Here is a 23,654-nt window from a genome sequence, read left to right on the forward strand (position 1 = left end):
CTTCCTGGGATGGGTCTGGAGCCCGGCTCCAACCCACCCACTTCTGGGTTCCCCAATGACGTGCTTAGATGTGCGTGCAGCCCCCATATGCGGGACTCCTGCCAGCAATTAAAGCCGGCGGGATCCCACGTAAATCAATTAATTTGATACTTCAGGTCGTTAGGAGAGCTGATTTGGAGGATATTTTAGGAGGGCTGGGGGAAACACTCCCAGTTGAAATGGACGTGTTGCAGCCACCAGCCTGTGGCAGCTGCAAAGGTCCATTTGACAGGTGCGGAGGGGAGACCCTCACTCATTGCAGGAGGCCACTCTGTCACTTTGGACAAAGTTTGGCCTGCATCACCCTCCTCCTAACACAAAAAATCACAAACTTGCAACCTCAACCCTCTTGTGCAGACACATTTACCTACCTTGCGGACCCCCTCAAACATACATCTTCTATAGCCACAGCTGCAGTCATGACCTCCTCGGAGGACGAACAGCATCACCAACCTCGCCGGCCACGCTGTCCACCTCTGACACGTGGAGCTCCACAATACAGTGCTGTGACACATCCACCTGCACAGCAGGAGGGAGGGCAACTGCAGAGAGAGGTGCATCGCAGAAGGCACTACCCTCACCACAGGGTCGACAGACCGAGGCTCAGCTTCCTGGACCTCTCTGAGCAGCAGTGCACACGGAGGCTCAGAGTCACTCGACATGCAGTCATAGACATCTGCAGCCTCCTTGATGCCGAGCTACTCCCGGCTGGCCCGAGCACCATCTTCTTACCTGTCGCTGTCAAAGTCACCACTGCCCTCAACAACTTCTCCTCCGCATCCTTCCAGGGTGCCACCGTGGACATCACCGGTGTCTCTCAGTTGTCTGCACAAAAGAGGCCTGCAAATACACCGACACCCTCTCTGCAGTGACACAACGGGTGGCATCAGGTGTGGGTCTTCATGGTGATCCTCAGGAAAGGGCATTATTGTACAAACCAGACAAGATTTGCAAAGACGTGGCAGTAGTGGTGATAACAATTTTTAATGATTTTTTGCAAAACAAACAAAAGTACATCAAAAACATGACATTTTGTCTTACACCCTTGTGCATCCCCTTTGTGCTCACAAAACCTTCACCTTACGTTTACGGGAACCCCTACGTGGTGCTACCCCTGTGGCTGCAGCAGAGGTAGTGGCAGGTTGCTCTTGTCCATGCCCTGACCGATGAGATGCTTTGCGCGGGCGCCCTCTGGGTTTCGGTGCCCGTGAGGGCCCCTCCAAAGCCTGCTCCACCTGCACCTGTGCAGGGGCAGACTCGGCCACCTGGAGAGGGGGCAGCATTGCGGGTACTGGTTGAGAGGGGGGCAACGGGTGAGACGTGCGGAAGCGCTTTGAGTGGCGTCCCCACTTCCATGTCCCCTTTCACCATCTTCCCTCTCCTGGCCCAGGCCCATATCATTCCTTCCACCCTGCTGGACAACAGTTTGGAGGACTTGTGTGAAGCCTTGGAAGGCCAGTTGTAAGGTCTGCCTGTTTAAGGCAGCAGAATGTTGCTCACCCTGAATCCGAACGGCCATTGTCAGGGCCTGAATGGACTCACTGTTGAGCCGTGCTTGAAGCTCGATGGAAGCTAGCCTTTCCTCCATCGCAGACATTCCCGCATCTACCCGCGACACTTTCTCAGAGATGCCTTCACGTCCCTGTGACACTATCTCAGAGATACCCTCCTGTACCTGTGCCACCATTCCACTCATGCAGCAGTTGGACTCCTCCATCCTCTGCATGATTGTGGAGAGTGCGCGTGGCAACTGTTCCAGTACCTCGGCAATGTGCTGCTGGCCCTCGATGAATCTCCTTTTCATGGCTGGCCCCCAGGGTTCAACATCTGGGTCCAGCTGAGCAGAGCCTGGAGAAGAGTGCTCCCACTGACACGGCCACTGCCACCAGGGTCTGCTCGTGCTCACATGTGTAAGTCCAACTAAGTGAGGACGGGGACCCACCGAGGTGTGTGTATCTGTGCTGGTGGATGGCTGGCTCAGATGTGACAATGCATCGTCAGAGGCCGGCAGGTGGACAGATGTTGAGGTGCTGCAGATGCCAAGTGATGCTAAGATCATTCGCTATCATGAGTGCTGTGTGTTAGATTTCTGTCACCAGCCGCTTGTGCACTCCCAGTCTCGGCATCCGCCACGGACAGGCACTCCAGTGTCTGGCTTATTTCTAGTGCCTGCTGCTCCGCGTCTGTTAAGACCACCTGGTGTGGCGGGCCCCCTCCGGTCCTTGCCCTCTCCTGGGCATTCTGGCATCTCTTCTCCTATCAAGGCAAAACACAGAGGCGTGATTGAGTGATGGTTGCATGGTAAGCCGCTGCATGCATTGGTGTGGGTGGGAGTGAGCGAAAGGGAGATGCATGGGAGGGTGCGTGTGAGACACAGCCATGACATTGAATGAGGATTGGGTTGCGTGGTAGTGTTCGAATGGGAACTGGGGCAGTGAGTAAGTGCAGGCAAGGTGAGGATGATGGTTGAGTGGATGTGAGGAGTGATGCAAGAGTGTTGTGGTGGCAGAGCAGAAGGGGTTGTGTGGTGGTGGAGGTGATGTGGAAGACGGAATGTGGGAGAATGCGTAAGTATACTCTCTTTGGCTGACCTGGTTAGGTCATTAAAGCGCTTCCTGCATTGGACCCAGGTTCTGCACACATTGCCGCTGCTGCTGACCTCCTCGGCCACCTCCAGCCAAGCCTTCTTAGTGGCGGAGGGAGGCCACTTTCTCCCACCCGATGGAAAAAAAAATTCCATCCTCCTCCTGTTCCTATGTTCCTATGTTCCTCACCCCATCAAGCAGCACCTGGAGTGAGGTGTCAGAGAATCTTGGAGCAGCCTTGCCTCTGGCCTGCTCCATACTCCAAAATTGGTTCTTTGCTGCAGGAGGAGCATTGGAGGACTGCCCCTTTAAATAGGGCTCCTCCTGCTGACAGCCTGTGATGTGGGTGCGCAGTGCGTCCGCTGCGCAGTCTGGAACAGGAAACCCGGAAGCACGCGTAAGTAACTTCAATTAGGCTGCGATCGCGTGCGGAGCACCCCGAATTCAATGGGCGGGTTACCCACGTGCCCAGTCGACCCCCCGCTGCCAACCCGCCTCCTTTCTAATATCGGGTCCCAGTGACTTATATTATAATTACGCAATATGGAGTCCTTGGTTTATATTAAAAACACATTATATAGTGAGTGATTTAAATTATGAACACATAATATAGAATTAGTGATCTTTATTATAAATACATAATATTCAGTCAGTGATTTATATTATAAATACATAGAATCATAGAGTACAGAAGAAAGCCATTCGGCCCAGCTTGCCTGTGCCAGCTGTTCGAAAGAGTTATCCAAATAGTCCCACTCCCACTTGGCCTTGAGGGAGTGCAGCGTAGATTTACTAGAATGATACCTGGACTTCAAAGGTTAAATTACAAGGCGAGATTACACAAATTAAGATTGTATTCCCTGGAAATTAGAAGATTAAGGGGTGATTTGATCAAAGTTTTCAAAATATCAAGGGGAACTGAGAGGGTAGATAGAGAGAAACTATTTCTGCTGATTGGGGAGTTTAGGACTATAGGACATAGCCTAAAAATTAGAGCCAGGACTTTCAGGAGTGAAGTTAGGAAACACTTCTACACACAAAGGGTGGTAGAAGTTTGTAACTCTCTTCTGCAAATGGTAATTGATGCTAGCTCAATTGTTAATTTTAAATCTGAGATTGTTAGATTTTTTTAACAAAAGGTATTAAGGGATATGGGGCTAAGGCAGGTATATGGAGTTAGGTCACTATGATCTCACTGAATGGTGGAACAGGCTCGAGCCTATTCCTGTTCCTATGTTCCACTCCCCTGCTCTTTCCCCAGAGCCCAGAACTTTTTTCCTGTTTAGATATAAACCCAATTGTCTTTTGAAAGTTACTATTGAATCAACCTTTCGAGCAATACTGTCAGTGATTTATATTTAAATACATATTATAGAGTCAGTGATTTATATTATAAAAATACATTATAGAGTCAGTGATTGATGATATAAATACAGGTTTTAAAGTCAATGATTTATATTATAAATACATACTGGGCCAGAATTTGCTGTACCAGTGCAACGAATGGCACCCGCTGTTAAGTAGATTTGCCCTTGCCCGTTTAATCTCAATGTCATTTTGCGCCGCATGTTGCTGGAAGAGCGAGATGCAAATGACACGGCGCCCTCTACGTGCCATCTGGGATCTCAGTGACCAAGGCAAGCAACTGTGGGGGAAAAAATTTTATAAGAGCCATTTGGGCGCAGGTAGCATGATGTGTTATTACCCCGCACCCCGATGGTCCCTAGCAGGCAGCACGTGAACTTCGTGCAGCCTGCTAATTATCGCGATAGCTCGGTGCAGCCAGCACTACCCACGTTGCTAAAAGGCAGCACGGAGAATGAAGAAGTCAGAAATGGGGCATGCACAGCGCACAACATCAGCAGCCTGCACCTCTTAAAGGAACAGGTGCATATTTTAAATGGCAGGTGCAAAGTTCACTAGGAGGAGGGAAAGATGGCTGCGAGGATGGCAGGACCAGCGCGAGAGAGGACCCCACTCTTCTCTGATGAAGAACTGGAGGCCCTGGTGGAAGGGGTGGACGAATGGAGAGCCAACATGTACCTGCAGGGTGGTAGAGACCATCAGACTACAGCTCTGCAGGCAGTGGCAGGCTATGGTGCAGGAAGTGAACGCCAGGAGCATGGCACCACGCACTTAGGTGCAATGCCGAAAGAAGTTCAATGATTTGACACGAGTAGTCAAAGTGAGTGAATGCAAGTGTCAAGTGGCACATCCTACCAATTGCAGCACTACTCCACGCATCACACTCCCGGCCGCCCACCCACCAACAAGCACTGCCCATCCATAAGCAATGCTGCACTTGGCATGCTGCATCTCACCCACACATAGTACCACACTTGCAGGCCACACAACCATCACTCACAAGTCACACACACTGGCAGCTATTCTACCATGACAGGCACATCACCCACACACCTTGCAGGATACTGACTGACACACTGACGTCTGTCTTGCAGGAGAAGGTGGCGCATAACAGCCAGCAGCAGGAGAGACCTGAGGGTGGACGGGGACGCTTACACATCCTCACCACCCCCCAGAAGAGTCAGTGCTTAGGATCATTGGGCGGGCTGTCGCTGCAGCTGTGATAACATGCCATGCTGGAGGTCCCGATGAAGGGGGTCTCTGCATATCTATGTTCCTTCTCGTTTCCCACATCTCCCTCCTCCCATAATCTTTTCTGATTCACACGCTCCAGACGCTGTCGGCCCGCACGTCTTACTTGCTCCTCTCCCCGCTCTACAACTCAAACTATTTCCCTTTGTCATTGCAGACACCCAACAACACGTGGCAGCATCATCCGAGGAGGAGGAGGGGGACACTGAAGGCACACTGTCACTCGATCTGACACTTGCGTCCATTAGCTCAGAGTCTGACGTGCATCGTTTAGAGACTAAGTTAATGGAGGGATCTGCAAGTGGTGAGACACCGGGCACAAGTGCGCAGGAGCCGGGTGGGGGAACGGATACCACAGGTGCCAGCTTGCCGCAGGGTGAAGTCACTCACTAGTTCTGCTGCAGAGGAGTCAGATGAGGAGTGCGATGGGCAAGGCTACAGAAGACGGCTGATGGGCTTTCACCACCAAATGCTCGGGGCACTGGAAAGCCTGCCAGAAAGCCTGCCCACAATGAGAAGGGGCATGGAGGAGTCCGGCTCCAACTTGGCACAGGGCTTTGCGCAGAGCTTGGAACTCGTCCTTTCCAACATGGAACGGGTGGTCACCTCCATCAGCACACCTGTGGAACCCACCATAATGCATCTGATGGCTGATGTTGGAGCTTCCATTGCAGCACAAACCGATGTCATGAAAGGTCTGCAAACTACAGCTGCTGCTCAGACTGCTGCAATGCAAGCTCAGACTGCTGCAATGCAAGCTCAGACTGCTGCAATCGTGGCTCTGGGGATCACTATGGAACGGGGCTCCCAGGGCGTCACAGCACTCCAGCAATCCGTTCTCCAGCTGATCACCAGAATTGCTGAGGTGCCACCCTGGGAGAGTAGCAGTGGCACCATAGCAGTTGGACCTGTTGTCCTCTCTCAGGACGACAGCATTCCTACTCCCATCCCTGCCACTCCGCCAGTGCCCTTGTTGTTGCCTTTTGGCCAGCCAGGCCAGGCTGCTGCAGCCCACGCTGAGGTGGTGCAGTCTGAAGCCAGGCCCTCCCGGCCCAGAGCTGCTCGAAGTCGTCCTCCAAGGCTATCTCCTCCATTGAAAGCCAGCAGCCTCCCACCGCCCATGCTCCAGCCACTGGTGAAGCACCTCGTAGGAACACTAGGATAGGTAAAGGCACACGAACAACAGCCACTAAGGCAATGCACAAGGGTGTATAGTTCTGTTCTGTTTGCATAATTTCATTTATTCATTGATAAATATGACTTTGAATTTGCATTTGGTGGTTGGTTTTATTTGTGCGATGAGCTGAGGGGGAAACCAATGTGCAATCAGATAGAGGGAGATTTGATTGTCTTGTGGGAGCAGAAAGGTGAGGAGTGTAGGACTGTTGGTGAGTTGGGGGATGTAGTTAACATTATTGATAGCGGGCACGGATCAGGCGAGCATGCAGACCCCTTGCAGACAAGGTGTGTGGTCCCTGTTGCACCCTTGCGTCTTCCTCCACTTCCCCTTCTGGCTCCTCCCTGTCCTCCTCCTCTTTAGCCTCTTCCTCCTCCTTCTCCTCAGTCTCTTCCTCCTCAGCCTCCTCCTCCTCCACCGCTGGCTCAGGGTCTTCTCTGATCATTGGTGGCAAAGGCTGGTCCCTCATGATGGCGAGGTTGTGCAGCATGCAGCATACCACCACAAATCTGCCCACCCGCTCAGCTGCAGGGCTCCTCCAAACCGGTCTAGGCAACCGAGACATTGTTTGAGGAGGCCTACAGTGTGCTCCACGACGTTGCATATGGCAGCGTGGCTCTCATTATAGGCCTGCTGTGCACTTGTGAGTGGGCTCCTGACTGGAGTCATGAGCTACGGCATGAGGGAATAGCCCTTGCTGCCCAATAGCCAGCCTTTGACTTGCCGAAGCGGGTGAAAGATAGCTGGCACGTTGGACATGACAAAGGCGTCGTGACTGCTCCCAGGGTAGCGGGCATCGACCTCCATGACTTGATGCATGTGGTCGCACACCAGCTGCACGTTGGTGGAGTGGAAGTCAGTTTGGTTGACAAAGATGGCTGAGTTGATGTGCGGGACATGCAGGGCAATGTGCGTGTAGTCAATGGCACCCTGCACCATGGGGAAGCCAGCAATGCGATCGAACCCCTGTGCTCACTTGTTCTGCTTGTCTCTGTCAAGTGGGAAGGTGATGAATCTGTTCCTCATCTGGTACAGTGTGTCTGTGACCTCCCTTATGCAGCAGTGCACTGCATACGGCGAGATGTTGCACATGTCGCCAGCAGAGGCCTGAAATGATCCTGGCCCTAGAAATTCAGTGCCACCGTGACCGTCACAGCCACAGGCAATGCTGCCCTTGCTCTGCTCTGAGGCTGCAGTTGTGGCTGCACTAGTTGACAGATCTCAATCACTGTTTCCTTGGTGAACGTTAGGCGTCGGATGCAATCCTCCTTGGTCATGTTGAGGTAAGAGAATTGATCCCGGAAGGCCCTCATTGGATACGGCTTCCTGCTCATTGCCCTGCGCCTCCTCATCCTCCCTCTCCTCGCAGCTTGACCTTCTATGCGTGGCCTCTCTGCATGCTTCCAGTCATTCTCAATGCCCAGTAGGTGCCCTAGTAGACCACCCATGGTTGCCAGGAATGTTGTTCAACCACGTTTGTAACTTTCCGAATCGTAAGGCATTACCTGCCAAAGCACTCTCTTACGTACTCTAGGAACTCTCAGTAAGTATAGGGAGCTTCAAAAAACACTTCCTATTCCACCAGCAACTAGAAGCAATAATCCAGCAACTAACCTGCAACACCTGCATGGTCCCTTTAAATAGCGCTGGTAGGGGGTCCACCATGCACTCTAAGACACGTTCAAGTGTGCGTGGTTAAGACTGTGCATTGAGTTGAGTGTTAAGTGCCAAAATGGTGATTATCACTTTAAATCAGCGTTGCATACTGATTGCACGCATTTTCTCCTTACTTTACATACTTCCGGCGTTCAGTATTTGCGCATGAGCTAACTCCTATACCAAGATGGCGTCTGACGCACGTCATGCTGGAAACATGCATGTGCAGCCAAGACGCCACCTTGGATGCTGGAGAGGCCCTATAGCGCCAAAATAATGGGCACTACATGGCCCAATTTAGCCCCCCCCCCCGCCCCAATGTATCTCCTCAACAATCAGATTGAAGAATTGTGAAATTAACTGAGAAGGAAATGTAAGTTAGAATAGTGATTTCAATGTCAGATCATGTATAGAAAGAGAAATAAAGAGAAGGAAAGAAAGATTGGATTGAGAGAGAGAGAAAAAAGAGACAGTAAGAATATTTTTTAAAAAATAAACATAATTATTTTTTAAAACCTCCAACAACAATTAAAACCTGAAGAAATGAGACTCCACACTTGTAATAGTTAATTTTCAGTGCCAGTAAGGTTGACTGGCAGCAATTAGCACTTATCACATCATTAAAACGCTACTTAGACCTGAAACGACTTGACTTAACTTTTTGTGGCGAGTTTAGTTCGTATCTACCATGCAAATACAGCAATTTCACGCTGTTAAATGCATTTCAATTATAGTCAGACAGCGAGGTGCCATTTTCAAGCTAATGAATACATTATACAGTGTCAGTAATTTATATTATCAATCATATTATATTGTCATTGTAACTCTAACATAATGGTCCATTTAGCAAATTTTGATAAATCTTGATAATCTGGATTCTAAATGAATTAATAGGTTTTAAATAAATAAAGCAGGTTACAGTATCTCTCTTTTCAGCACCATTAATTGCACCTTTTCAATTTTATTCACTGTTTAGGTTTCGGTTTGGCTTTCATTGCCTACCCAGAGGCTCTTGCACAGTTGCCGTGGGCACCTTTATGGTCCATTTTATTTTTCTTCATGCTGGTCACTCTGGGACTTGACACTCAGTTTGCATCTTTAGGTAAGAATTTACTTAATTTAACCTATCTCTTTCCACCATTATAAAAAAGAAGTTACACAAATTATATTATGTTTACAATATAAATTACTGTTGGTGATGTTATTAGATGAATGCAAAATGTGTTTGTGTGGCAGTTCTCTGCTCGCTGTCTTAATGGAGCATCAACCTGTTTTAAATGGGTTGACACCTGCATTAAAGCAACATTCAGGGGAATGTCACCCCAACATTTGGAATACAATTTCTATTAGATTTTTATTGCAGTGATTATGAATTTCAATGTTCAGGTTTTTTATTATATTCGTTCATGGGATGTGGGCGTCGCTGGCGAGGCCGGCATTTATTGCCCATCCCTAATTGCCCTTGAGAAGGTAGTGGTGAGCCGCCTTCTTGAACCGCTGCAGTCCGTGTGGTGAAGGTTCTCCCACAGTGCTGTTAGGAAGGGCGTTCCAGGATTTTGACCCAGCGACGATGAAGGAACTGCGATATATTTCCAAGTCAGGATGGTGTGTGACTTGGAGGGGAACGTGCAGGTGGTGTTGTTCCCATGTGCCTGCTGCTCTTGTCCTTCTAGGTGGTAGGGGTCATGGGTTTGGGAGGTACTGTCGAAGAAGCCTTGGCGAGTTGCTGCAGTGCATCCTGTGGATGGTACACACTGCAGCCACTGTGCGCCAGTGGTGAAGGGAGTGAATGTTTAGGGTGGTGGATGGAGTGCCCATCAAGCGGGTTGCTTTGTCCTGGATGGTGTCGAGCTTCTTGAGTGTTGTTGGAGCTGCACTCATCCAGGCAAGTGGAGAGTATTCCATCACACTCCTGACTTGTGCCTTGTAGATGATGGAAAGGCTTTGGGAGTCAGGAGGTGAGTCATACGCCGCAGAATACCCAGCCTCTGACCTGCTCTTGTAGCCACAGTATTTATATGGCTGGTCCAGTTAAGTTTCTGGTCAATGGTTACCCCCAGGATGTTGATGGTGGGGGATTCGGCGATGGTAATGCCGTTGAATGTCAAGGGGAGGTGGTTAGACCCTCTCTTGTTGGAGATGGTCATTGCCTGGCACTTGTCTGGTGCGAATATTACATGCCACTTATGAGCCCAAGCCTGGATGTTGTCCAGGTCTTGCTGCATGCGGGCTCGGACTGCTTCATTATTTGAGGGGTTGCGAATGGAACTGAACACTGTGCAATCATCAGCGAACATCCCATTTCTGACCTTATGATGGAGGGAAGGTCATTGATGAAGCAGCTGAAGATGGTTGGGCCTAGGACACTGCCCTGAGGAACTCTTGCAGCGATGTCCTGGGGCTGAGATGATTGGCCTCCAACAACCATTACCATCTTCCTTTGTGCTAGGTATGACTCCAGCCACTGGAGAGTTTTCCCCCTGATTCCCATTGACTTCAATTTTACTAGGGCTCCTTGGTGCCACACTCAGTCAAATGCTGCCTTGATGTCAAGAGCAGTCATTCTCACCTCACCTCTGGAATTCAGCTCTTTTGTTCATGTTTGGACCAAGGCTGCAATGAGGTCTGGAGCCGAGTGGTCCTGACGGAACCCAAACTGAGCATTGGTGAACAGGTTATCGGTGAGTAAGTGCCGCTTGATAGCACTGTCGACGACACCTTCCATCACTTTGCTCATGATTGAGAGTAGACTGATGGGGCGGTAATTTGCCGGATTGGATTTGTCCTGCTTTTTGTGGACAGGACATACCTGGGCAATTTTCCACATTGTTGGGTAAATGCCAGTGTTGTAGCTGTACTGGAAAAGTTTGGCCAGAGGTGCAGCTAGTTCTGGAGCACGAGTCTTCAGCACTACAGCTGGGATGTTGTCGGGGCCCATAGCCTTTGCTGTATCCAGTGCCCTCTGCCTTTTCTTGATATCATGTGGAGTGAATCGAATTGGCTGAAGACTGGCTTCTGTGATGGTGGGGATATCAGGAGGAGGCCGAGATGGATCATCTACTCGGCACTTCTGGCTGAAGATGGTTGCAAACGCTTCAGCCTTGTCTTTTGCACTCACGTGCTGGACTCCGCCATCATTGAGGATGGAGATGTTTATAGAGCCTCCTCCTCCCTTTAGTTGTTTAATTGTCCACCACCATTCATGACTGGATGTGGCAGGACTGCAGAGCTTTGATCTGATCCGTTGGTTGTGGAATCGCTTAGCTCTGTATATAGCATTTTGCTTCCGCTGTTTAGCATGCATGTAGTCCTGAGTTGTAGCTTCACCAGGTTGGCACCTCATTTTTCGGTACACCTTGTGCTGCTCCTGGCATGCTCTTCTACACTCCTCATTGAACCAGGGTTGATCCCCTGGCTTGTTGGTAATTGTAGAGTGAGGAAATATGCCGGACCATGAGGTTACAGATTGTGCTGGAGTACAATTCTGCTGCTGCTGATGGCCGCCAGTGCCTCATTGATGCCCAGTTTTGAGCTGCTACATCTGTTCTGAATCTATCCCATTTAGCAGTGTGGTAGTGCCACACAACACGTTGGATGGTATCCTCAGTGCGAAGACGGGACTTCGTCTCCACAAGGACTGTGCGGTGGTCACTCCTACCAATACTGTCATGGACAGATGCATTTGCGACAGGTAGATTGGTGAGGACGAGGTCAAGTAAGTTTTATCCCTCGTGTTGGTTCGCTCACCACCTGCCGCAGGCCCAATCTGGCAGTCTACGTCCTTCAGGACTCGGCCAGTAGTGGTGCTACCGAGCCACTCTTGGTGATGGACATTGAAGTCCCCCACCCAGAGTACATTCTGTGCCCTTGCTACTCTCAGTGCTTCCTCCAAGTGGTGTTCAACATGGAGGAGGACTGATTCATCAGCTGAGGGAGGGTGGTAGGTGGTAAGCAGCAGCAAGTATCCTTGCCCATGTTTGACCTGATGCTATGAGATCCCGAATTAATGTTGAGGTCTCCCAGGGCCACTCCCTTCTGACTGTATATCACTGTACCGCCACCTCTGGTCGGTCTGTCCTGCCCGTGGGCCAGGACATACCCAGGGATGGTGATGGAAGAGTCTGGGATGTTGGCTGAAAGGTATGATTCTGTGAGTATGGCTATGTCAGGCTGTTGCTTGACTAGTCTGTGGGACAACTCTCCCAATTTTGGCACAAATCCTCAGATGTTTGCGAGGAGGACTTTGCAGGGTCTACTGGGCTTGGTTTGCCTTTGTCGTGTCCGGTGCCTAGTGGTCCGTCCGGTTTTATTCTTATTATGACTTTTTTAAGCAAGATTTTACAACTGAATGGCTTGCTAGGCCATTTCAGAGGGCAATTAAGAATCAACCACATTGCTGTGGGTCTGGAGTCACATATAGGCCAGACCGGGTAAGGACAGCAGGTTTCCTTCCCTGAAGGGCATTAGTGAACCAGATGGGTTTTTACGACAAAAACCCATTTTTTCATGGCCACCATTACTGATACTAGTATTTTAATTCCAGATTTTTATTTAATTAATTGAATTTAAATTCGCCAGCTGCCGTGGCGGGACTTGAACTCATGATTCCGGATTATTTGTCCAGGCCTCTGGATTACTAGTAACATAACCACTATGCTCCCGTACCCTGGCAGCTTATACTTCCTTTCCCTGTTCTTTTTCCCAAAATATACCACCTCACATTACTGTGCTTGTGCCCAGATACCTCTTCATTGGGTGTCTGAGGACAATAATTGTACAGTTTGAGGTACATCCACAAAAGTTCGCCACACACCAACAGGAATGGGACTGGGTACAATATATGTTTCAAGAGATCAGACTCGTAGGTAGAGGAAGCTGACCTCGTCTGCATCTGTGGTCTGCAGGGCTTTGGTCTCTCCAGTGGTGGGGTGCCTCTGGGACTGTGTAAATTATTCATTAATTACTAATCTCATTTAACATTTTCTATCATCAGAAACAATTACAACAACTCTGCAGGACCAGTTCCCTAAGTTTTTGCGGTCAAAGCATCTTTATCTGACAACTGGCATTAGCTTGTTACTTTATTTCCTTGGCCTTGTATATGTAACACAGGTATGCTGTTGTTTAATCATTTGCTATGTTTCCACATGTAGTGCTGGTTATAACCCTATAAGGCGATAAATTTCACTGAATTAAGTAATAAAGAAGGATCTGGTGTGTTGGTCCTGTTATTTTTCCATTTATTTAATATTGTGCAGTGATAATGTGGGACTGACTGATCCTTCCCCATCCACTGTTACTAACTACAGATTCTGGTGAAAGAGATGAAATTCACCTTCATTATCACCCTCTGATTCAGATTTACACTGTGTTCATTTTAAATCAGCAGGATATTATTTGAAATCTTCTCTTTCTGTGTAGGGATCATCAGTTCGGTAAGTTTCTGTCTCAGTGTCAGTCTGACTCAGTTGGTAACACTCTCACCTCCGATCAGAAGATTGTGGCTTGTAAACCCCAAACCAGGATTTAGGCACATAATCTAGGCTGACACTTCAGTGCAGTACTGAGGGAGTGCTGCATTGTCAGAACTAGAGGCTGTTGTGACAGTGGGGAGCTACGATGTGGTGGGAATATCAGAAACATGGGTAGATTCAGAGAGTGGAAATGAATATAATCAGGGATTTACAATGTTTAGAAAAGACAGGGTGGACAAAAAAGAAGCTAGTGCAGGCCAAATGTCAGGGACATCTGGGAGGTAAAAGAATTCCATCCTGTGGGAGGTAGAAAGTTACAAAATGAACTTATCTAGTTAGACATCTTTATTGAAGAAAATCACATGCTAACACTAGAGGAATGCAATGTATCACCAAGTCAGCTTGGGAATGAGGACAATTAGCTTTGTGAAGTGATAGGAAGGGTATGTGAAAATAGGAAAGTTATTTTAAATGAAAACTTCTTTCAGCCTAATATCAACTGGGAAAACCCAAAGGGTTTGGAGTCAGAGTTGGTACGTGTAGTGCACAACTGCTTCTTGACTCAGTAAATCAAGGAAACCACGAGAGGTAATGCTCATCCTGATCTGGTATTCATAAATAACCCAGAAAATGTACAAGACATGGAAGTTGTAACACCCCTGGGAGACAGAAATCACAGAAAGATAAAGTTTAACATGATCTGGAAGTCAAAAATACCTAAGGCCACGGGCATGATTTTAGCTCGGAGCCGGGAACCCAGCGGGTGAGTAGATGTTCGCGTGGGGAACCCGGTCGTCAACTGAGTGCATCACAATGAGCGATTGCACCTCAATTGGAGGTAATTAATTTTGCTTCCAGGTTTCCCGTGTGACATCAAGACAGATTGACAGGCTGGCTGTCTGTCGGGAGGGAAAGAAGGTGCAAATTGGAGAGGCGGGAAGGACAGAGACATCGTGGGTCGTGATTGACATCAGGGTGTGGTGAGCCGTGGAGGACACCGGGGTGGGGGGAGGCCTTGAACAAGATCGGCAGAGGAGCCTTTGTGAAGATTGAAGTGGGGGGGGGACTTGGAGAAGATCGGTGGGGGGGGTGAAGGTGATCAGATCAGCAGTAGGATGAAGAGTCAGAGGTAGGGGGGGTCTACCATCAGGGGGTCTACCATCGGGGGGGGGGTCTACCATCGGGAGGTCTACCATCTGGGGGGTCTACCATCGGGAGGTCTACCATCGGGGGGGTCTACCATCGGGAGGTCTACCATCGGGGGGGGGGGGGTTTACCATCGGGGGGTTTACCATTGGAGGGAGGTCTACCATCGGGGGGTGTCTACCATGCGGGGGGTCTACCATTGAATGGGGTTGGCCGACCGCAGTGTCCGATTGCACCAGATGTGCTTATTGGGCCTGGATGAAGCACTCCTGCTCCTCCTGTCCCATAAGCAGTGCAATAAAGGCACTTGCCTCATGGATCTGGCCCTTCTCGCCTGCTTTCACCTGACAAGAATCAGAAGCCATGGAAAACCCGTGCAGGTGAGCTTAAATTCATTTCAGCTTTAGAATCCACAAAAAATGAAGACCCTCAACTACTTGATTGAAGTACATTGCCCCTTAAACAATCTGCCTGTCGCCATTAAGTGGGAACTGGACTCCCGCGTTTTGGATGTGTGCTTGCTTCCAGGTGCACCTGGGTTAAACCCATAAGTGGTCGCATTGGAGCCGGGTTTCGGTCCCACTTCAAAAAACTGTTATTTTTTTCCTCCGACCCTTCCCCAACCCACTCATACTTTGGGATTAAACTTATCCCCCAGGTGTCAGGTACATGTCTTTAAAATGTTATGAAATAAGGGAGCAGGTGAAGCAAATATGTTGGAGAAGATTATTGATCAACACTTCAGTAGGAGATACGTGGAACACCGTTAAAAGTATAATGTGGAGCATTCAGTATAAGTATATTCCCAAAACCAGCAAGCTCAGATTAATGAAACATGAGCCTAAATTGATTAACAAACAAATTAAAAATCAGATAAGGAGGAAAAATGGCCTGCACTAATCTTGCTGGGGGAAAGGAGACAGGACTTACTGCAATGGATACAAGAAAATGCAGAAACACATTAAAAAATGATCAGAGGGGCAAAGGGAGACCCGGAAAAAGGCATCGCAGCTGAGACTAAACTTAACAATAAAATAGTTCTGTCAGTACCACAACAGCAAGAGGGCAGCAGAGAGGCTGGAAAACATAAAAGACTCAAACAGCTTAATCTGAGGATGAGCAAAAAGTGTAAATATTCTGAGTGACAACTGTCTCTAATTAATCAGAAGAGAAAACAGGAACAACATGCCCTCCCCAGACAATGATATCCCAAGTAAAATCAATGCATCGTCAAAAATTAGATGAAAGTCAAAGACAGTCTAAATGGGCTTAAAATATATAACTCTCCAGGGATGTGTGATGATTATCCCTCAGCACTGAGAGAAACTAGGGAGGGGATCTGTGAAGCACTGACAATCATTATGATGGAGGCAGTGAACACTGATGTTGAAAGCGAATGGCACACCTACATGAATGGTGTTGAAACAGCTAAGGAAGAAGCTGAACAAGACCTAGGAATCATAGATGCAACGCTAAACATGTCCAACCAATGCCGATCAGCAACAACAAAGCCAAAAAGGATGTTCATCTACATCACCAAAACAATATAAATCAGAGGAGGTGATCATCAAACATTAATGTTCTGATCAGACCCCACCTTGACAATTGCATTCAATTCTTCCAAGAAAGAAGAGAGACATTCAAGCACGAGGCTGTGCAGAGAAGAGCCATGAAGCTGCTCCCCAGTGTCAGGGGTTTGAGTTCTGAGCAAAGACTGGAGAAAATTGGGCTTTTAAGCCTGGGGAAGGGGTACCTGAGAAGCTGATCTTATAGAGAAATATAAGTTTGTTAAGGATATAGAAATAGTTTATCAGGAATATTAGTTTCAGTTAAACTATGGAACTAGGGAATATGGCTTCAAACTAGTAAAAGTAATTTTGGAGCTGATGTCAGGAAATTTGTCATTACACAAAAAGTGATCTACATGTGGAATTAATTTCCTCATGGAGCAGTGGAGGCAAAAACCATGGAATTATTGAAGAAACAATCAGATGCTGCAATGGTGGGATGTTAGCATCCCCCTTAATGGACTGAACGGCCTTCCTCATCCGTAATTATGTAGTGATCTCTAAACAGTGTTTACCCACTTACCCATAGTAACGGGATAATGTAATTTATCTGGGTCAGAAATGGCAGATGCAATTTAATAAAGGGAAATGTAATGTTGTAAGATTTAGGAGAGGGAAGTTTGATGTTAAATGGAAATATAGTTAAGGTATGGGAAAAGTAGAGCGATCTTGGGGGGTTTTCATGGACAGGTCACTAAAATCATTAGCACAATGTTCCCAGGCTGTTAAAAAAGGAAACAGGATGTTGAGATGCACAGCAAGGGGTGTAACATATAAATCTAGAGAGGTATTTGGCCTGGTGAGATCATATCTGGAGTACTGAGTGCACTTTTGGTCTCCCTATTTCAAAAAGGATATTCAGTTATTGAAGGGGCACAGAAAACAGCTACACTGTTGATCCCAGAACTTCAGGGAATGAGGAAAATTTGAGCAGTCAATTTAGAATTGGGTGATTTGTAGTTGAGTAACAGTGCAAATTTTTCATGCCCCATTAATCTTTTATATTGAATGTTAGAGTTATGGTTTTCTCATGCAACATTTTCTAATTTTCCATTTAATTTTAGGCTGGGATTTACTGGTTAAATTTATTTGATTATTTCTGCACTGGATGGATTCTCATTACAGTTGCTCTGCTGGAACTCATCGGTCTAAGCTGGATCTATGGTAAGTACAACAAGAAAAGCACTGAAACAAAATAAAATAATTACATTAAAAAGTACTTGTGTGCGTCTTCCTGTTTCTTCAGAAGAAACAAGACAAATGAATAGTTCGATGTAAATTAGATAGTCCATCATATTCAAAGATGATTGGGAATTCAAGTTGTCAAAGATCTTTCCCCAAGTGGTGCCAAAGGCCAATGTGAGACAGGCTGAGCCTTCTGCATCCTTCGCTCGTGAAGCCCCCTTGTTTTTGCTTGTTACAGCTTGTTGTTGTTGGGGTAAATTTTGCTGCAACCATTTTCCCACTAATTGCTGATGCGGATGTTGTTCAAACATCTTCATCACAAGTTGAACAGCTATTTGCCACTTGACACAGTCAGTTGCCAGTTTCTCCCAACTATCAAGGCAGATGAAACAACAGGTCATGTTCTTCAGTTCGTTCATGATGATTCATCTGACCTCCTGGGATCCATTTGCTATTCTTCAGCTCAAGACAGAAGACTCACTTTGGTAGTCCATCCTCCCTCATTCTGATAACAGGGGGCGTGTCCAACTCAACACAGATCAGATACACAAGCCATTCCTAGTGTGAGCACCTGTTCCTCATGATTTTGTACCAACATTTTACCTTCATAAGGAATCAGGTTGGTGACTGGGTACAATTTACTCACCCTGTTTAAAATCATGAGTGATCCCTTCTCTGATTTAACCTGTTCATTAGTGACATCCAGTAGGAGATTAACTACAGCAAACAAACTGCCTTAAAGACAGGTCAAGCCAAGTGATTGTGTATTCTGCTTTCTTGTTGTTCACAGGGATCAACAGATTCATCAAGGACATAGAGATGATGATTGGGGAAAAGAATTGGCTCTTCTGGTTCTGGTGGAGAGCATGTTGGTTTTTTATCTCTCCGTGCTTGCTGGCAGTAAGGAGATGTTACATCTTTTAGTGATTTAAACTAAAAATAATCAAGCTGCAAATAATCTATCTCATTCTGTTTCTGAACTTGTTTTGTGTAATCAATTCATACAGACAATCTTAATCTGGTCCTTGGCAACATTTGCCCCACCAACATATGGACCTGTTGAGTACCCTGTCTGGGCAACAGCACTTGGCTGGTGTATGATAATCTTCTCTATTATGTGGATCCCTATTGTCGCCATTGTGAAAATTGCCGAAGCTGAGGGCTCCACTTTGTGCCAGGTAAGGAAATACCTGGATATTTTTTTAAAGAGGAAGCAACAGGTCTCCCAGTTCTCACCGGACCTTCAGTGATAGATCATCAGAAAGCTAGAGAAATGGCGTTTACGCTATTTCTCTGCGGATTTAGCCAATCGTTCAATTTTTATTTTAAATTGTTTCATACCATTATTTAAATATAGTTAATCAGAAGACCTAGTCTCCAATGTCAGCATCAAGCACTGCCAGTTCAGGTATATCTCAGTCACAGACAGATAACTCCCCTCTACTCAGTCCTAACAACAAGCTACAATCTTGGAAGAGCTTTTCTCCAATGCTCTCTCTCTCGCTGTCTCACGCACACATGGACACAATCGCACATACACAGACACACCAACACATACACCAACAGACAGAATACCTGCCATCCTTGTGGTCCATATGTGTGGAAATTGACAATTTATTGCCTATCATGGACGATTTATTGGCGTGGGGCTACAAGCACTGGCAATTGGGAAGAACAATATCAAACCCATTTCACCTTGCATCCATCAGATGTATCATAGAATCATAGAATGGTTACAGCATGGAAGGAGGCCATTCAGCCCATCGAGTCCTTGCCGGCTCCTGGCAAGAGCAATCCAGCTAGTCCCACTCCCCCGCCTTTTCCCCGTAGCCCTGCAAATTTTTTCCCTTCAAGTACTTATCCAATTCCCTTTTGAAAGCCATGATTGAATCTGCCTCCACTACCCCCTCTAGCAGTGCATTCCAGATCATAACCACTTGTTGTGTAAAAAAGTTTTTCATCATGTCGCTTTTGGTTCTATTGCCAATCACCTTAAATCTTTGTCCTCTGGTTCTTGACCCTTCCACCAATGGGAACAGTTTCTCTCTATCTACTCTGTCTAGACCCTTCATGATTTTGAATACCTCTATCAAATCTCCTCTCAACCTTCTCTGTTCCAAGGAGAACAACCCCAGCTTCTCCAGTCTATCCACGTAACTGAAATCCCTCATCCCTGGAATCATTCTAGTAAATTTCTTCTGCACCCTCTCTAAGGCCTACACATTCTTTCCAAAGTGCGGTGCCCAGAATTGGACACAATACTCCAGTTGTGGCCGAACCAGTGTTTTATAAAGGTTCATCATAACCTCCTTGCGTTTGTACTCTATGCCTCTATTTATAAAGCCCAGGATCCTGTATGCTTTCTTAACCGCTTTCTCAACCTGCCCTGCCACCTACAACGATTTGTGCTCATATACCCCCAGATCTCTCTGTTCCTGCACCCGTTTTAGAATTGTGCTCTTTAGTTTATATTGTCTCTCCTCATTCTTCCTACCAAAATGTATCACTTCACACTTTTCTGCATCAAATTTCATCTGCCATGTATCCACCCATTCAACCAGCCTGTCTATGTCCTCTTGAAGTCTTTCACTATTCTCCTCACTGTTCACTACCCTTCCAAGTTTTGTGTCATCTGCAAATTTTGAAATTGTGCTCTATACACCCAAGCCCAAGTCATTAATATATATCAAGAAAAGCAATGGTCATAGTACCGAGCCCTAGGGAACACCACTGTATATCTCCCTCCAGTCTGAAAAACAACCGTTCACCACTACTCTCTGTTTCCTGTTACTTAGCCAATTTCGTATTCATGCTGCTACTGCCCCTTTTATTCCATGGGCTTCAACTTTGATGACAAGCCTATTATGTGGCACTTTATCAAATGCCTTTTGGAAGTCCATAAACACCACATCAACCGCAATGCCCTCATTGACCCTCTCAGTTACCTCATCAATAAACTCAATCAAGTTAGTTAAACGCGATTTGCCTTTAACATATCTGTGCTGGCTTTCCTTAATTAATCCACACTTGTCCAAGTGACAGTTAAATCCGGATTATCGTTTCTAAAAGTTTCCCCACTACTGAGGTTAAACTGACTGGCCTGTAGTTGCTGGGTTTATCCTTACACCCTTTGCTGAACAAGGGTGTAACATTTGCAATTCTCCAGTCCTCTCGCACCACCTCCGTATCTAAGGATGATTGGAAGATTATGGCCAGTACCTCCGCAATTTCCACCCTTACTTCCCTCAGCAATCTAGGATGCAACCCATCTGGACCGATCTACTTTAAGTACAGCTAGCCTTTCTAGTACCTCCTCTTTATCAATTTTTAGCCCATCCAGTATCTCAACTACCTCCTCTTTTACTGTGACTTTGGCAGCATCTTCTTCCTTGGTAAAGGCAGATGCAAAGTATTCATTTAGTACCTCAGCCATACATTCTGCCTCTAAGCCTACATCTCCTTTTTGGTCCCTAATCGGTTCCACCCCTCCTCTTACTACTCGTTTATTGTTTACATGCCTATCGCAGACTTATGGAATCCCTTTTATGTTAGCTGCCAGTCTATTCTCATACTCTCTCTTTGCCCCTTTTATTTTCTTTTTCGCTTCCCCTCTGAATTTTCTATATTCAGCCTGGTTCTCACTTGTATTATCAACCTGACATCTGTCATACGCCCCTTTTTTCTGCTTCATTTTACTCTCTATCTCTTTTGTCATCCAGGGAGCTCTGGCTTTAGTTGCCCTACTTTTCTCCCTCGTGGGAATGTACCTAGACTGCACCCGAACCATCTCCTGTTTAAAGGCCGCCCATTGTTCAATTACAGTTTTGCCTGCCAATCTTTGATTCCAATTTACCTGGGCCGGATCTTTTCTCATCCCACTGAAATTGGCCCTCCTCCAATTGAGTATTTTTACTTTAGAGTGATCCTTGTCATTTTCCATAGCTAATCTAAATCTTATGATACTAAGATTGCTGTTACCTAAATGTTCCCCCACTGACACTTGCTCCACTTGGCCCACCTCATTCCCCAGAACCAGATCCAGCAATGCCTCCTTCCTCGTTGGACCGGAAACATACTGATCAAGACAGTTCTCCTGAACACACTTCAAAAATTCCTCCCCCTCTTTGCCCTTTATACTATCACTATCCCATTCTATATTAGGATAGTTGAGGTCCCCTATTATCACTACTCTATGGGTCTTGGACATCTCTGTAATTTCCATGCAAATTTGCCCCTCTATATCCTTCCACTAGTTGGTGGCCTATAGAATACACACAGTAGTGTAATGGCACCTCTATTGTTTCTTACCTCTAACCAAATAGATTCTGTCCTTGATCCCTCCAGGACATCCTATCTCTTCAGCACTGCAATATTCTCCTTAATCAATACTGCCACCCACCCCCACCCCCACCCCCCCACCTTTCTTTCCTTCCCTATCTTTCCTGATCACCTTGTATCCAGGAATATTTAGTACCCAATCCTGCCTTTTTTTGAGCCAGGTCTCCATTATTACCACAACATCATATTCCCATGTGGTTAATTGCGCCTGCAGCTCACCAACCTTGTTTACTACACTTCGTGCATTTACACACATACACTGTAAACTTATCTTAGACCTTCTTGTATCCTCTCTTAATCTGATCCCACCTAATAACGTACTATTTCTTACTCTAATGCTATCTGTCTCTCCCAATTCTTTGTGCACTTTGTTTCTCCTTTCCAATGCTACATCCTGGTGCCCATCCCCCTGCGAAATTAGTTTAAACCCTCCACCATATACAAGGAATCTTGTGGAAAGGTCCAATGGTGGACTGACTGAGCTAACTTTGTGCAGTTGAAATATTTCTGGCTAAATTGCACAATTAAAATTAACATTAATGTTTCAATTATTAATATTACAATATCCAACTATTCAGCGTGAGGCACAGACTGTCATTTCTTGAAGTTAAGAATCAATATTTTATCACCACACCCTTCGAGCGTCATTATTTATGTGTCTATCTAGCTGTGATACTCTAGTTGTCTGCATCCATTCATACAAAGAAACTTATGCAATCCTTTGCAGGGTTATGCCACGTTATTCCTCCAATCTCATCCTAACCCACTCAATGAACATCAGGGTACATGGGGGAAATTTTAACCCCCAAGAGCGGGTGGGTTCAGGGCAGGTGGGAAGTTGAAATAATAACTTTTTGGAACGGGACCGCATCCCGGCTCCAACACACCCACTTCTGAGTTTAACCCAGGCAGGTTTGTATGTGTGTGCATAGCAGACACCAGGAAGTCCCACACCCACTTAAAGCTGGCGGGCCGATACTTAAAGGGGCAAAGGTACCTCATTGAAATATTTCAGATGTTGTGTATTGAAAAACTTAAATGAATTTAAACTTACCTGTTCAGGTTTCCCATCGCTTCCGATTCACGTCAGGTGAAAGCAGACGGGAAGGGCTGCATCCATGAGGTGAATGCCTTTATTGCACTACTTGTTGGTCTAGAGGAGCAGGAGTGCTTCATCCAGGTCCAACAAGCTCACCTGGCCGACAGGAACCCAGCGATCGGTCGACCCCACCCCCATCCTGCCCCGATGGTGGACCCCCACTCTGATGCTGGACCCCCCCATCCGAACTCCGATGCTGGCTGACCGAACCCCACCGAACTCCGATGATAGCTGACCCCCCCCCACCAATGGCGTCGCAGGCTGACCCCTCCGATCCCCGATGCTGGATGACCACCCCCCTCCGATGTCATTGCTGGCTGACCCCCCCCACCACATCCCGATGGTGGCTGCACCTCCCAATGTCGTCTACGTCCCCCCACCTCCTCCCCTGCCCATCCAATTTTTTGCAGTGCCGATGATCTCTCTCTCCCTCCCGCCCCCCTCTCTGACTTGCAGTTTCTTTCACTGCCGGCAGGCAGCCAGCCCATCAAACTGGCTGCCTAGCATGTGGGAAACCCAGAAGCACAAATACTTACCTTCAGTTGAGTTGTGATCACAGATTGTGACGCACTCAATTCGCTTCCAGGTTCCCCATGAGTCCGCGAATATCAGCGGACGTGTGGGATATCCGGCTCCAAGTGAAAATCATGCCCCATGTCTCTGTCATCAGACTCACACAACCTAGGGCAGCCAATACAGCTCAATAACTTTATCCATTTCCATTATCCTAAGGACTGAGTGCCCCAGTGGGTTTGCACACTGTCCTTTCCC

At 47.0% G+C, this 23,654-nt stretch overlaps 1 protein-coding gene across 2 annotated transcripts in view; it reads left to right on the plus strand.

Annotated features, from left to right (window-relative positions):
- LOC137332851 (sodium- and chloride-dependent neutral and basic amino acid transporter B(0+)-like) overlaps positions 1 to 23,654 on the plus strand; it is a 117,747-nt gene that overhangs the window by 83,513 nt on the left and 10,580 nt on the right. For both annotated transcript variants that reach the window (XM_067996805.1, XM_067996806.1), the window contains exons 11-15: positions 9,050 to 9,175; positions 13,067 to 13,185; positions 17,326 to 17,425; positions 18,237 to 18,346; positions 18,454 to 18,624. In XM_067996805.1, coding sequence (XP_067852906.1) covers positions 9,050 to 9,175; positions 13,067 to 13,185; positions 17,326 to 17,425; positions 18,237 to 18,346; positions 18,454 to 18,624 — 626 coding nt within the window. The remainder of the gene's footprint in view (positions 1 to 9,049; positions 9,176 to 13,066; positions 13,186 to 17,325; positions 17,426 to 18,236; positions 18,347 to 18,453; positions 18,625 to 23,654) is intronic.

The sequence above is a fragment of the Heptranchias perlo genome, chromosome 15 (assembly GCF_035084215.1).
Source record: "Heptranchias perlo isolate sHepPer1 chromosome 15, sHepPer1.hap1, whole genome shotgun sequence".
NCBI lineage: Eukaryota > Metazoa > Chordata > Chondrichthyes > Hexanchiformes > Hexanchidae > Heptranchias > Heptranchias perlo.